A 16,699-nucleotide genomic window follows, 5' to 3' on the forward strand; every position below is an offset into this window, starting at 1 on the left:
CTTCCAAATACAATAAACACACATTTATATGCACACCCGCACTGCAACCAGTATGTGGCCAACCATACCAGGTTGTGCACACCCAACCTATGGCACACACTTCTATACTGATCGATACAAATGCAACCATACAACACACAGTTTACATGGTTCGGCAGTTTGCCTTCATCCACGGGATAATACCTAAGTAGGTTTTCATATTATACCCAATATTTTATTGTATCTTAACTGCTACAATAGTCCTAGTGATACCATACCTGCTTTAACTTAGTTGCATTACAAGCAAGGGCTAAAACCCCAACTCATGTCAAGCCCCAACTTGACATATTACAATATATGAGAAAAGTAAATACAAGTCCGAATCTCTTTACAATGCCATAGGTCATGAACAATATACAACCTAGGTCAACTAAATATGGACTTGTAGAGATAAGAAAACCTTCCCCCAGTAATCACAATTTGTGTGCCTTCACGGTGGTCCCCAGATGGTCAATTGAATCTTCAATTGAACATGCAGGAGGGTATACTTGAATCTTCAAGTACTCTGGCAAAGTGGTTCCCTCTAGTCTCTCACTTTCTCCACACACATAAAAGCTTCCTTGTCTTCAATGGAGGTCAACCACCATACTTCAACCTTCAATGTGACATTTTGGTGCTCAATAATGGCTGTCAAAGAAGAGTCAATGCACTCAAATGCATCGACGAAACCCTCAAAGATATATCTTCAAAAATCCAAGTTTGGTGAGGCAACACACACTCTGTCTCTTGCTCTAGTTGTGTAGAGCATGAAATATGGAGCAAGACCCGATTTGAATCACCTCAATTGGAGGTGTGGTTAAGGAGATATGCCCTTTCGAAAATGCACCTGAGAAACACTGGATCACAGGGTGCAGCAGATCCGTTCGATCGGCATCTCAAACTCATGCCTTAGCATCATCGGCACGATGGTGACAAGGCCACAACATGATTTTCCCATGACCTAAACCATCAATGCATCCTTCTCCATGCTCTTGGGAAGTCCACTAGATGAAGACCAATGCTTTTAATGAAGTCCCAGCGCTCCTAATGGTAGAACAAACAAGCTTCTCCTTCAAATTTTGGGCAACTTGGGTGTTTTTAAGCACCCACAACCACTCCCACAATGTTCTCATTTTGTGAACGCATAGAAAAAAACACTCGTTTAGACTTATAATGGCAAACATATGGTCAATTGAACATCCTAGGGAATTTTTGTCATTTTGTGATAGGGGAACATCAAGGGTGTCGATTCGTGACATTTCATCCCACACTACTTAAATCGTGATGATGTTACCGGTAATGAGTTGATGACTCAAATTTGGGACGTTGAATGGCATTCCAAAACTCAGGTAGAGTTTGTATAGTCAGATCTTTGCGCAAACCTCAGACAGACACAGACTTCACTATTCCGGGAGCGAATGGAATTAAAACAAATATGATCATTCACTAGCGCACCTACAACATGTAATATAGTATTGGCAGCCTTCTTCAATAAAGCACCGCATACCTAGGAACATTTGCGTCGTGCCAATTAGAGACCAAGTGCCCAAATCATTCTTGCCTCCAAAGCTTGAAGGCACTTAGCACTCTCATTACTGCTCTTTATGGGACTTGGGAAGAGAAGTAGTGAATACTAGAGAGTTTGAGTGAAAGAACTTGTACTACACTAGAGAGCTTGAGTACAAAGCTTGAAGCTCACTTGCTTGGTGCCTTAGCCAAATGAGGCCACTCTTATTTATAGGCACTCCAGGTTACAAAGAATGACTAAGATATTTACAAGTGTCACCTTCCAATGGTTGGGAAGTACCTAGCTTAGGGGACTATAAACTTCCCACATCCTTATTGGAGAACTCTATAATTCTCCTATTCTCTTTGCTATGTACAAATAACCTCTAGACCCTTGCTTCTAGAAGTTTCTCTAGAAGTATCTTTAGACTACCCCACACAATGGTAGAAGGGTCTAGACAAAGGACTTCCTACAAGTTTCTAGACTTCCTACACTTCGGTAGAAAGTTCTACAAGCTTAACCTTGTTTAGCCCAATGGCCTAAGTCCATGGGGTGGTGAGGTAGGCCCGTGGGCCTTTGTTGGGCAGGTTGTGACATCGCACATGCTTATCTTAACCATTAAACTTGGATCTGGCATGCCAAACGCCAATCTGATGGCCGAATAGCTTCTGGAACCCAAGTTTTTAATGCAAGAATGCATTCTCTAGGCTTAAAATTCTAGAGAGCACACTTTTTCAAAGTGACATATCGCCGAATCTTTGGAAAGGCTTCAATGCCGTAGTTGATTTAGGCTACAATCCATCTACCCATGCCAAGCCCCATGGGTAGCACTTGTGCGCACATCTTGCAGCTACGGTCGCGGGTCCATGCCAGCTGTTACTGCATGCGCAAGGCATGTGCTATGCCATGCTGTACTCAATGCCTTGTGATCTGCTTGTCTCACTTGCAAGGACAGCCCACCATGCTCTGCTGAGGCCCATGTGGTCTGTGAGACCTTGAACTATGTTGGACCTGATCCATAGTGAGGGTAAGTAAGCTGCCTGGCAAAGTTGTCTAGGTTTGTTCCCATTAAGCAGCAAGTAGAAGTCATTCTAGTCCAGTCGCTGCTCGCTTGCAAGTTTTTCCTGAGAATAGATATTTCAACAGTTGAGATAGCCATCCCCCCACCCACAACTATCCCTTCAATTCCTCCCTTCACTACTTCTCTTCTCCTTCAATTTTATTTGCTTTTAATTGCCAGTTGAATGATTGAACAAGCCCTGTGGAAGCCCTCTTGATCAGACAGTCATCAGCCACTGATTGAAGATCAGATTGCACCCAACTGGCCAGATCAATACCCAGTTTTGAGAAGATTTTGTTCTGCTGTTTCTCCCAAATCAACAGCCAGTTGAAGATACCCTTATAGGATTTTGTTGGAACCCACAGGAGAAAGACTCGACCAGATCTTGGGTTGGCTAGTCAGATTATCAAAATCTCCCAAATTAACCCTAATTCTGGTTGGGCATTGTATCTTTTCAATCTCAGATTTAATTCAACAACTGTTTGAGGGTTTTGCCAAGTACCTTGAGGCCATTACTCGACCAGGCTTTGGGGCTCTCTGGAGCCTTGTTGTGTGAGTTCTTGATTGAAGTTGATTTGACCAATTTTTTAGTTAATATTCAGGTCTGTTCCTTTCTGTTGAATCTGATCTGTTCTAAGTATTTGTTGGAGCTTGTGATATTACCTTGGTAACTAGTCTTACATTATAACCTTTCCTTGCAAATTGAAGTTTATTCCATGGGAGTAGGCAGTATCGCAGTGGGAAGTAACTGTATAGTAAAAGAAGATGAAATTGGTTCTTACTGTGAGGCATTGGGTTTCATGGCCACTTGAACTATCTGCTGAAACATCTTCCTTTCATTTATAGGGTCCATTCCTGTAATAGGAAACATCAGAAACTAAAGTTACCTGAGCAAAAATTTGTCAAAAAAGAGCATGACAATATGTATGATAAAATACCTTGATTTATCTCGTCAACCACACGGAATGGGCAATGTGTAAGGTCTTGCAGAGAAACTAGATAGAGAATTGTAGAAACTGAGCGCTCCTATGACAAAGGAAATTACTAGTTAGAGTGAGATAAAAATGTCATGATGTAAGTTTAGAACTGTAAGCAACATAAATTTCAGTCATTACCCCGCCAGATTGATGGTGAGCACTCAATACTTGAAGCTGTCCCGTTTGCCTAATGATATAAATATCAAAACATTAACCACATTCACATGTGAAGTTTTATAACATCTATCTAGTTTGAGGGAAAACAATGAGGTAGTAATGCCCCCCCCCCCCCCACAAAGGAGGAAAAAAACTTCTGGAAAAAAAATGCATTGGCAAGAATTATATAACCTTAGGCCTTTTTTACTTTGGGAACAAAAACAAAATAGTACACTGCTAGTATGCAGCTGATATTTCTTCTGGCAAAGACATTGCATCTCAAGGCTTATGCCTTAAATAAAGGGAGATACAAAACCTTACACTCATTGAAGCAATAAAAAGGAAGGGGAAGGGAGCGCGGGGGGGGGGGGGGGGGTTGGGGGGGAGGCAGGGGCTGATAGGCTAATAATAAATAATGTGATCAATATAGCATGTCCTAATGAAAATGTTATAAGATGTCCAAGTTTTTTCCACAGATAAGAGGGTTGTTCCACATACAGATAGCATGACTAATATGGAGGATATCCTCATCTTTGATAAATGAGTCGGGGCTTACATTGGGTACTAGTACTTACTCTTCAATTATTTTTCTAGCCACTTCCATCCACAATTTGCTCACAAGATCTATACCCTCAAATTGGTGTGGAAAACTCAGACATCGATCCCTTATTACTGCAATCAAACTGCCTTTGGGTGGCTTGATAAAAGGGACAGCCTTTGGCAGACTAAGTCCAAGCCTTTAGTCCAAAATACAGGGGTGGTGGTCCATGTTTTAGGCCCAATAGGGGGTCCACAGTTTGGTCTTGCATGAGATTTTTCTTATTTAAATTTCAGGGGCATTTTTGTAAATTCAAAATTAATATAAGGGTCTTTGGTTGGGATTATGGAATCCATTTGGGTAGTTTTCTTTATGTTGATGCACATACTTAATGGGGTCGGCTACAAGATCCGTGCAAAGTTAAGTAGGGAAAACTGAGGTCCAAACAAGAAATGAGAAAAAAAAAAAAAAAAAAAAAAAAAAAAGGAAACGATAAAGAAAAATGACAGAGAGGTGAAAGTAAAAGGAAAGAGGCACAACCCCGGAAGTTAGGAGAAACTAAGCTAAATGGGTCGGGTACATGTATCCTTGCCCTCCAATAGGTTCTATTTGAGGTCATACTAGGGGGAAGACCTAGGCTATGCATAAAATTCCTCTTCTCCTATGGTCATTTTTAGGCCTGCCTTTGGATCTTTTAGCTCCTCCAATCATTATCATGTCACTCCTCTTAACTGGGGCCTATCTCAAACAACTTTCTTCTCTTAACTGGGGCCTACCTCAAACAACTTTCTTGGAGCTTGTCATTAATCGGGGCCACTCCCAAATCAGTTTTAATACATTCATTCCTTTATCCTTACTAATTTTGTCGCACATCCATCGTAACGTCCTCATCTCTCCTACACTTAACTTCTCTATATGACTGTTGTAATGTGGGTTTAAAGGATAAATTGTCCATAAGGTCATACTTGTCATTGTAATGTTATAAAATCCTAATCCTACTATTATAAATAAAGGAGGGCTTGGTGTCAATTAACACAAGTCACAATTTCCGAAATCAACATGGTATTAGAGCGGGTGAGTTCCCCTTCCACAAAACCCTAAATCTCTACCTCCTTCGTTCTCGATCGTCTCTCTCATCTCCCTACACCATCATCAACTCTGTGAACCTAGGTTCCATCGCTCTATGAAAGCAAGAACAACATCAATTTTATCCCTATGGTCATTTTCCAGGATGGAACCCAAGTTCGCAAAGTTGATGATATTAAAGCTGTAAAGAGAAGAGAGAGAGAGAGAGAGAGAGAGCTGTGATTGAAGAACCTTGGGAGTCCTAATCAATTAGATTGGGGTTGCCCTCCTTCATTCATCAAATAGAATAGATGTTACAAGTCCTACTAGGAATAGGAAAGAACAAAATAAAACAAAATACAAAACTAATACTAATTGCTAACTCCTAACTATACTCAGTCCTAGTAGGACCAGGATAGTCCTAATAGGACCAGGACAGTCCTAATGGGACTAGGAAAACCCAAGGGAGGAGTCTACGACTTGCGCTAGACTCTTCCTTTCTCACGATAGACTTCTAACAAAAGCAATAGCTGTTGGTTATTTCAAGAATTTGTTCAAGCTTGACCCAAGGCAGACAATCCCCATCCCAGATGGCCTTATCAACAAATTCATTCCTAGCGATTTGGTCAACATGTTAGGTAAAGTGACCATATCCACATGGAAGGAGCTAAAATGGGTAGGGGCAGGCCCAAAATGAGCATTGTTGAGGTTGTAAGAAAAGACATGCAGAGGGTAGGTCTTGATTCTAGTATGACCTCAAATAGAGTTGTTGGAGGTCAAAAATCCATGTTGCTAACTGATTTTAGGTAGGGTGTTCCGATGGTGTTGTTTCGTTTCCTCTTCTTTTTTCCCTTTTTTTCCTCTCTGTTTCCCTTTATTGTCCCGCTCGTGGATTCATGTAGCCGACGCCATTGAGTTGGGAAAAAGGCAAAGTTGTTGTAGTTGCAATTTGGTCAACATGACCCAAGCTATGCATTGAGATGATAAAATTGGGTCTAATATCCCCTTATAGATCAAACAAAGCTTCGGTTCAGATGGGCTCATTATGGGATTCTTCTCCTCCACATGGGATATCATCAAAAAGGATTTGATCAAAGCAATCAAGAGTTTTTTCTTTAACCATAGTCGGATCAAAGGGATTAGTCATACTTTCCTCTGTTTCATCCCTAAGAAAGAGGAAGCCAATGCTATGAATGAATTCAGGCCGATCTCTTTATGCAATCTTTTTTATAAGCTCATTGCCAAAATTCTTGCCAACAGACTCAAGACAGTGATTGATCTTGTTAGTGATAATTAGTTGGCCTTCATTCCAGGAAGAAGCATTATTGATAATATTATTCTCTGCAATGAGATTGTGAGAGGATTTGGCAGAAAATTTCACTCCCCTACTGCCCTCATGAAGATTGACATCCATAAGGATTTTGAATCATTAAGATGAAATTTCATTATTTCAGTTTTGACCAAGATGGGATCCCCCCAATGTTTGCTAATTGGATCTACCATTGTATTGCTACTCCCTGCTTCTTTGGTTTGGTAATGGTAATCCGGTAGGATACTTCTCTTCTTCGGTGGGGATTCGTCAAGGGTGCCCTTATCGCCTTATACCTTCTCCTTGGCTCCAGAAAATTCTCTCTAGAAGTATCCAAATTTCAACTGATCAACAGCTCATATCTACCATTCCTAAGTGTAAGTCCATTAAGCTTACTCACTGTGATTTCATGGATGACTTGATGATTTTCTCTAAAGCCAATGATACTTCCTTAGAGACCATAATGCACTGCCTGGAGCTCTTTGAGTCTATGTCTGGGCTCCGTATCGACCCAGGTTAATCTCTTATCTTTCTGGTCGGGGTTTTTGAGACTATTTAGGCTTCATTGCTTGAGAAGATTGGGTTCTCTCTTGGCTACCTCCCGGTTAAGTATTTGGGACAACCCTTAATCCCGACTAGGTTGTCTGCTCATCACTGCATTCCTACGCTTGACCTCATCAGAAAGCTTCTCCAGCTATGTAAGGGTAAGCTCTTATTCTATGTGGGCCGTGGAGCCTATTAGATCAATTTTCTAAGCCTCGTACATTTGTTGGTTTGGCATATATGGGTTGCCTAAGTTCACTATCTCTAAGCTTGAATCTCTTTTTGTTGCATACCTTTGGAAAGGCTCTAAATGCTCTAGATTTGTCTGGCCTCTAAGTTGGGCTGCAGTTTGCCTTTTAAAAGCCAAAGGGGGTCTTAGTAGAGGTGTATCAAAGATGTCAACTTCGATGATATAATCAAGCTTATTTGGAAGTTGGTTACTAAAAAGAAAAGTATTAGCGTTGACAGAGTGTACGCGGTTCTCCTTTGCTCGGACTCCTTATGGACAGTTACAATCACTCCTGATGCTTATTGTGTTTAACACAAGATCTTGTCACTTAGACATTCTGTCTCAAGTGCTATCTCTTCTTAGATTGTTGATGGACCCTCTACCTCCCTGTGGCTAAACCTTTGGCATCCGATAGGTATTTTGTTCCATATCATCAGTGTTAGAGCCATCTATAGTTTCGGCCTTTCCAAGAACTCGTTAGTTGCGGATATCTTGACCATAGGCATCTGGACCCCTCTAGTCCCCTCCTCTCCGCAGCTTGCTGATATCTGGAATTCTTTACCCTCCATTACTGGATCCCATCAAAGAAGAGATGATACTATTCTCTAGAGCCCCACTCCCTCTGGTCTCTTTAGCTCCAAAGCAGCTTTGGATTTTATCAAGACTCGTGGTACCTCTTCGTCGTGGCATAAGCTGATCTTGTTCGAGCATCATATCCCATGCAAAGTTTTATTGCTTGGCGAGCCCTCATTAACTGCCGTCCTACACAACATTTCCTTATCCATCGGAGGATCCCGAGTAATAATGTTCTGGAAGGTTGTATCATCCATCACGACATATGTCATAGATATATATGAGGCGGTGAAAATTGATTGGATGGAGATTCTGCAAAGTTATTATTTTATATATTTAGGCTAAATCATAAATAAAGGTGATATAGAGAACTATTTAAATAAAAATATATTAATAATAAAAATAAATAAAAAATAATGAAATATGGGAAAAATATTATATTTTGATTAGAAAAGTAAAGGAAAAATATGAAAGTAATTTCAAATTGTTTAGAAGCACATATGGTGTTTTTTACGTTATACCATTTTTTTTTTGGTATTGAGTCATTATATTATTGAAAAATAATTATGAAAATTATTTTTAACTAAGAAAAAATTAGAAGTAGCTACCATGTCCTTTTAGTGATGTCATATGACATACTTAAGTTAATATGAATTTTTTTATATGCACATCAGTACTAGGTTGATATATAATGGTTGACAAAGGAGGCGATAAGGAGGGCGGGAGGAGAGGGAGAGGAGGTAGGACATGTGCTAGGAGTCGCAACAGTGGAGAGATTGCATGGAAGCACATAGTGCCAATTGATGGTGAGACAAGAAAAACACAGTGCAACTATTGTCACAAGAAGATTATGGGTGGTAAGGCCATAAGACTTGAAACAACTTTTGGCTGGGAATTGCATAAATTTGGCTACATTCACTAAGGTACCTGAAGAGATTGCCAAGGCCATAGCTAGTGACATGAAGGGAGGGAGTAAGAGGAAAGCAGCCAAGGAAAAGGAGAGGATAGAGATTGAGGAGATACTCCATGCTCCCCATCATCATCATGATGATGATAGTGATGACCACTACATATGTGCCTAATGATATATACACAGATGGTAGAGATTTTTGATGGGCACAAGCGCCGAGTAGAGGCACTTGTTATGAGGATAGACACAGGGTAGACGAGCTGAGCCATCTTGAGCGGGAGGTAGTGGATCTTCACAACCACAAAGGATGATCCAGCTTGGTTGCCATTTAGGAGAATACAGAGTACAAGGGCTGCCCCAAGGCCCCCAACTCTAGCTCCACGTCTAGTAGTACCACCTCAAGTGGACATCGTACTACAGCAGGGTCTCGATAAGTATAGGAAAAAATGCAACAAACAATGTAAAAAAAGGGGATCTAGAGTAATATGAAGTCTTATATTGGGGATGTTCTGTCTAAGTGGATGTTATTTCAGCATCCCAACAAACGCCACTACAGGTCCTTATTACCAGACGATGCTTGATGCGATTACTGAGACTGGACCAAGTATTAAGATTTAAGGGGCTCGGCCCCTACCAAAGATGAGATATAAATGAGATGTCCACCTCCCTGAGCACCCTCCCATCCGAAGGGTCTCTCCACCTGGTCTCCCCTGGCCTGTCCCTTACCTTCCTCCCTCCTCCCCCAAGTTTTGAAAATCGGTCACCGCCTCCTCCTTCTCCCCCACCCTTCTCGTTCTAGCCACCCCCTTTTCTTCATCCTTCCCTCAGTGGTTGATGAGTAGAAAGTTGGAGTTTGCCCCTTGGGCTGCTAGAACAAGATATTGCCAAAAGGAAAAATTGTCTTATTGGTCACTTCCTTGGGAGTCAACAACCTTTCCACATTGTGAAGACCTCCCTTGGAAAGCAATGGAAAGCCCTTGGTGCCATATCAACTTTTGTTCTTGATAATGGAATCTTCGTCTTTAACTTTATGGATGAAGCTGATAAACGTGCTGCTCTCAAAGGAGGGCCATGGTTGGTTGGAAAAAAGCTAATATTCCTACGAACCTGGGACCGCTACTGTTCTCTCAGCAAAGTAAATTTCAAAAATATACCGATCTGGTTAACTCTCCATAACCTCCCTCTTCATTATTGGTGTGCTCAAGGGCTGAGCATCATCGGCTCTGTTCTTGGGAAGCCTTTGTACTTGGATCAAAGAACCAGAATTACAGATTGGCTAGCCTACGCTAAAATCTGCGTTGAAATCTCTATAGATTCTCCTCCTCCATCATTTACCATTTTTGAAGATGAAGGTCACTCCACCCAATCTGTGCACTTTCAAAGGCTCCCTCCCCACTGCCTCTTGTGCAAAGCTTTTGGACCCAAAACCAGCGCCTGCTCCTCCACTGCTGTGTGAATGCTCATCTCCCTTGTGATCCCCCTCCTATTGAACCCTCCATTATTCTTGAGCCCTCTCGTGGCCGTAAGGAGCGCCGGAATCGAAATCGCCGCCAACGTAGCCTCATGGCTGACCCTTCTTGCACCAAGAACCCCTCCTCCCCTTCTCGTCGCCCAGCCGCGATCAGTTCTCTGGATATTCCCCTTTGATCCCTTGGACAAAACCGTTTTGCATCCCTCCTTTCTTCCTCTGACTTTGACTCTAAAGAAGGTGAGTTGTCCTCTTCTTCTGACGTCTTACCCTTTGAGCACCCTTCTCTGCATGATCCCACAGTCTCAGGATCTTGAGCCACTCCTTTGTTGCCTCTCCTGTCCCCATCACCTCAACTCTCCGCTTCTGACGTCATACCCTCTCCTGATGCAGATTCTTCACCAAACTAGGTTTGTTTTATTAGGAATAAGCCTAGGGTTGAGTTCCATACATGTTGGGCCTTTGATACTGTGTTTTGAGTGTAATAGGCCACTTTTATGGGGCCTAAACTAGAGGTTCTAAGGTTGCATATGGGATTACTAGTTTTAGTAGGAATTTTTCATTAGTTTCCTTTTTAGATGTGGTTATTTAGTTTATTATTTAGTTTCTAATTTCAGTACTATTAATTCCTAGTTTCTATTTCCAGTTTTAGTAACTAGAGAACCTTCTATTTTGTAATTCCCTCCCCCTTCAACATTATAAATAAAGAGCAGGCTCCTAAAAAAAAAGATGATTTTGATAAAAAAAAATTAATGGCTGTTGCTATTGTCTTCTTCATGAAGAATTGTCTTGTGTTTGATCAAGGCTGATGGAATTGGAGTTTGATCCAATTGACTCTTTGTGGTGCGACGCCCAAGAGGTTCCTTTCAAGTATTCTTCTTCTTCTTCCCTCAAGTATCCAAGGTACTACAGATCTGTCCAAGCTCTACAGGTATTAGAATCAATCACTCTCAATTCTGTCCAGAAAATCCTCTTATTTTTCCTATTTGATCCCTTGCTGCCTGGAACACTTTCAGCCATCCTTTGTGGCTGAAAATTGGATCAAACATCCCTCCGACCTAGTACTACCTTCTATCCAAACCTGGTCCAATTCTGACCAGCCAATTTGAAGATATTAAAAAAATCTTATTTTTTGTCCTGTAGTGATCTTACAGAACAGAACCAGAACTGATAGGTGTGATTTGTTCTCTTCTGTTTCTGTGGATTTTTATTCATGATTTATGATCTGTTAGAACCCTATTCCTATATCTGAGTTAGGCTTTCATCTGGCTTATAGTCTGAACTCATAAACTCCAGCTTCTTGGTTCGAAATTCTGATCTACAAAAATCTGCTTCTTCCTTAATTCTGATATGCTGTTTTGCTGTCCTACCTTGGCTATTCTTGGTTGTTCTTTGATTAAAAGATCCTGAAGTTGAGACTTGGTTAGACCCATATCCTAGTCTAAATTATCTCCTCACACCCTTATCCCTCCTTTGACATCTCAAACTCTCCACCCCCTTCTAACCCTGGCTCCATTGACTTACTTCTTGACCCAAGTCACCTTGCCCCGATCCATCCTCTAAACCATCTATCCCCCTCTAATCGAACCCATTTGCCTCAGACCCACCGCTCTATTTTGGCCCATCAAGGCGACCCGTTTCCCATCAAGCTCTTGACCCACTTGGATCCTTTCAACCCTCGCGAGCCTTCTCTCCTACCCGACACCTCTGCCGTAGCTGATCGAGGGCTCCTCCCTCTGTTGGAATGCTCCTCGTCTTCTCGCCAGGCCCCTGCCTACTGCCTTGCACCGCCGGTTGCCGCCTCTAAAGGTGCCCACTCTCACCACCCTCCCTCTTCCACTATGCCTCTCACCTTGCCATCCGCCGCCTCTGAAGGTGTCATTATCCATCGCACTTGTCGTCCGTCATACCTATTGCATGTCGCCTTATCGTCCTTCGCCTTTGAAGGTGCCATCATTCATCGTCATCCTTGCCTCCCCACCCTACCAGTTGCCGCCTCCGAAGGTGCCACCATCCTCATTGCTGCAAAGATTGATGCTGCTCCTTGCTCTGATGTTGTCGCTCTCAGCTCTGAAGTCTCCTTAATCGAGAATTCTCCTGCTACTATCCCTTTTACTGATGCAACTGACTTGATAATTGCTGCCAACCCATGGTTTAAAGTATCTTCGATACCGATACGATACCCTCCGATACGAATCTTAAATTCAGCCGACTGATACGATACATGGAATTTTTAAAATCCTTTCGTATCGATATATATCCTACAATACATACCGATATGCACTAATACACACTGATACGATACGATACACACTGACACTCTATGGAAAATATAAAATCGAGGTGAAATGTATGTTTCGGTATGTATCGGTACGTATCGGTATGTATCAATTGGTACGTATCAATGAGTATTGGTATGTATCGGTCTGTACGTATCAGTGAGTATCGGTATGTACCGATACAGTGAGCTATAGTCATATAATGGCCAAGATAGGTAATTTTTCAGGAAAAACACGATTTTTTGAGGGGTTTTTGTTCCAAAGTTGCTGCCAGTCATATTTCTCTCAAACCAAAATGAAAATCAAGGTTGGGAACAAGGATTTTACATTTATGGGACAACTACAAACCTTGAATTCTTACTGCGATACCCTCAATTTATTGTTTATGCATAATACATGTTATCAACAGCTTTTTTTAACAAATTTTTTATGCAAGTGTTTAAAAAAGTGTTTCCTATCCATTTATGTAGGTATCTTTAGTGTATCTTAGCATATCTCCGATACGATACCCTCAGATATATATCTTAATTTTGGCTGACCGATACGGCGACCGATACCGATACTTTAATCCTTGCGCCAACCCCACTACCAGGTCCTCCACTGTTGATGAAGTCTCTTCTGTTGCAACCTCTACCCCTATCTTGCTGGTAGCTGTTGTAGCCCTGCCCTTGGCCCTTGCTTCCTAACGAGCCTCCTTCGGCTCATGACCAAGTTACCCTGGCCTGTGACCTCCCTCATTTAGGTACTCCTGCTGCATTTGCCTCTGACCCTTTGACTTAAGACATTGCCTTATGTAACCACCTGACTTGTCCCTCCTTTGCCTCTGACCCCAAGCAATGCCCCGTTTGCTTCTCATCTCCCTCAATCCAATCCTGGCCATGTCACCAGATCCCATACCGCTGCTTCATCTTCTTCCCCCTCTGTCCTTATGCGTCTCCCTAAAAGAAAAAAATGGTCCCTCGTTCCCTTCCCAAGAAATCCTCCAAAGGCTTTATCCCTGTTGTTTCCTCTAGACTACCCCCCTTCCCCTCTTAAAGAGTATCATAGACGATTGAAAGGTCAGTCTACCTCTGGCTCCCTTAAGCCCTCGACCCCTAACCCTGAGCCTTCCTCATGATCCCTTGGACCATTTGGAACATCCGTGGATTAAATTCCACGGCAAAGTAATCGGCTGTCCGTTACCGCATCCTCTATTAAATCTGATTTTTGCTGTCTCCTCGAGACTAAGGTCATTGAATCAAACACCCTCCGTGTCCTATCCTCTATTACCCCCTCCTGGTCCATCATCTCTAATCACTCTCATAGTCTTATTGGGCATATTTAGGTTATCTGGAACCCTCTCAAATTCCTCATCACTGAGATTTCCTCCTCCCAAGCCATCCACCTCTCCACTTTTGATCTCTCGGGATCTAATCTCCTCTTCTTTTCTGCTATCTATGCCTCTAACAACCCCTCTACTAGAATTGCCCTCTGGTCTGATCTCAAAGCCTTTTCCCTCCTGTCGGATCTTCCCCTTGGGGCATTGTCGGCGATTTTAATACTATCAGATCTAGCCTTGAAAAGCATGGTGGGCTCCCCTGTTGACCTGTCCTCTATTGACGACTATAATGATTGCATTGAGGGCATCGATGTGCATGATTTAAGATGGACAGGAGCTAAGCTTACCTGGTCCAATAGGAGAAGTGGTCCAAATCGGGTCACCTGCAAGCTTGACAGAGCCCTAGTAAACGAGGCTTGGATGTCATCCTTCCCGTCCTCCCATGCCTCCTTTGATCCCTTAAGTATCTGTGATCACTGCACCATCTCTCTTTTTATTGACCAATTCATCTCCTTTGGCCCTAAGCCCTTCAAATTCTTCGATATGTGAACCCTTCATCAAGACTTTATTCCTATTTTTAGAGAAGCTTGGAACATTCCAGTCCACTCCTTTCCCTCCCCTCTTATTGCTTTCTCCACAAAGCACAAAAATGTCAAAGCTGCTCTCCACATCTGGAATGCCTCCTCTTTTGAAAAAATCTCTGACAACGTGGTTGCCTAAAAAGACCGTCTTGCCTCCATCCAGCTAATGCTCCAGATGTATCCCCTCAACCCGTCTCTTGCCGATGATGAGAAGTTACTCTCTTTTGAGCTCTCCTCCTTGCTCTCCTAAGAAGAAAGCTTCCTTCGCCAAAAAACCAGAATCAAATGGATTCAGCTTGGTGACTCAAATACCTCCTATTTCCACCGCTCTCTCAAGGCTAGGTCTAATGCCAACTCCCTCCTCTCTCTCGCCCGCCTTGATGGATCCATTCTTAGAAACCCTAAAGACATCAAAGCTGAAGCCACTTCCTTTTTGTTTGGCCTCTTTAATCCCCCTCCTTCCCCCTACTCTCATTTCTCATAACATCACCACCAACCGAATCCCTGACCACCTCCTGCCCTCCCTTCTTTCCATTCCCTCGGATGAGGAAATTTGTTCAGCTGTTCTCTCCCATAAGTCCAACAAAGCCCTTGGCCCGGATGGCTTCAACATGGGTTGCTTCTCTTCTTGTTGGGACATCATCCGTGCTGACCTCATCTATGTCGTCAAAGTTTCTTCTTCAACCCCTCCCAGATCTATGGTATCAATCATACTTTTCTCTACCTCATCCCTAAAAAGGAAGGGGCCTCTTACATGTCGGACTTCCGACCCATCTCCCTCTACAATCTCCTCTTCCAGCCCTGCACCCCCATACTGGACCTCATGAGGAAGAAGCTACAACTTTGGAAAGGTAAGCTTCTATCCTATGCGGGTCAATTGGTCCTTACAAGATTGGTGCTCCTATCCCTCCATCTCTATTGGTCGGGTATCTTCACCTTGCCTGCGTCCATCATTCAAAAGGCCGAATCTCTCCTCTGTTCCTTCCTTTGGAAAGGATCTGATTTAAATAAATTTCTACACCCTCTTAGTTAAGCCTCGGTTGGCCGTCCCACATCTAAGGGAGGCCTGGGCCTTCAAAGAATTAAAGAGGTTAATTTTGTTGGCACCCTCAAGCTCCTTTGGAAAGTTGCATCCAAGCACAAAAGCATTTGGATGTCCTGGGTCCATTCCATTCTTAAAAAGGACTCCATTTGGTCGGTCCCCCGGTCCCCCTTTCAGCTGACTCTTCTTGAGTCTGGCGAAACATCCTGGCAGCCAGACCCTCGACCCTCATTGCTATCTTAATCTCTATTGGTTTTGGCTCCTCCACCCTTCTCTGGCTTGATCCTTGGCACCCGTCCGGGCTCCTCCTCTCCTCCGTCAACCCTCTAACCATTTACTTGTCCGGTCTTTCTAGAACTGCCAAGGTTGTTGATATCATTTCGGTGATGCTTGGAACCCCCACCTCCCCTGTTTCTCTTGCTCACATTTGGGCCTCCCTCCCCCCTCTTAGGCCCTCCTTTTGTGACAAGATCACCTGGGTCCCTTCCTCCTCGGGTCTCTTCTCCTCTACCTCCGATTGGAACCATCTTCGTATTCCCACCCCGTTGTTCCTTGGCGGAAAATTGTCTGGTTCAAAGGCCACATCCCTTGCCATAGCATTACCACCTGGTGTTCCTTCTCCAGTTGTCTCCTGACTCACCATCATCATATCCCGGTCCCCCCCTTCTTGCTGCCTTTGCTGGAACGGCCTCGAGGATACCGATCATCTCTTCTTCTCCTACCCTTTCTCTTTCAACATCTGGAACAAAGTTCTCTCTCTATGTCGGCCCTCCAACAGGAGACTCCTCCCTTTTAACAAGGGATCTGGGTTGACATGACTTTTGCCGGGTCATCCATTTGCGAAACTGTAGGGAAACTTGCCTTCTGTGCCACTGTCAACCACCTTTGGATGGAACGTAACCTCAGAAGATGGACTTCCAACTCTCATTCCTATGACAAGATTTGGAATGCCATCTTCCTTGACGTCTCCTCCAAGCTTGGTTGCCTTAACCACCGCCACGCTCTTGATACCCCAAAAAACAGGCACATTGTTGTAGCCTGGAACCTTCCGGATTCCATTTTAGATCCCGCTCCCACTTGAGCTTTGTATTCCCCTTAGGATTTAGCTTTTGGCTCCCCCCCGCCC

At 43.1% G+C, this 16,699-nt stretch overlaps 1 protein-coding gene across 4 annotated transcripts in view; it reads right to left on the bottom strand.

Annotated features, from left to right (window-relative positions):
• The window catches only part of LOC122067661 (structural maintenance of chromosomes protein 5-like), a 125,616-nt gene that overhangs the window by 1,763 nt on the left and 107,154 nt on the right, over positions 1-16,699 (bottom strand). For all 4 annotated transcript variants that reach the window (XR_006136810.1, XM_042631521.1, XM_042631506.1 and 1 more), the window contains exons 26-28: positions 3,701-3,749; positions 3,524-3,611; positions 3,368-3,440 (exon numbers count right to left, since the gene is read on the bottom strand). Coding sequence is in view for 3 of the 4 variants with exons in the window: in XM_042631521.1 (XP_042487455.1) it covers positions 3,368-3,440; positions 3,524-3,611; positions 3,701-3,749 (210 nt within the window). In the remaining variant the exon portion in view is untranslated. The remainder of the gene's footprint in view (positions 1-3,367; positions 3,441-3,523; positions 3,612-3,700; positions 3,750-16,699) is intronic.

The sequence above is a fragment of the Macadamia integrifolia genome, chromosome 2 (genome assembly GCF_013358625.1).
Source record: "Macadamia integrifolia cultivar HAES 741 chromosome 2, SCU_Mint_v3, whole genome shotgun sequence".
Classification (NCBI taxonomy): Eukaryota; Viridiplantae; Streptophyta; class Magnoliopsida; order Proteales; family Proteaceae; genus Macadamia; species Macadamia integrifolia.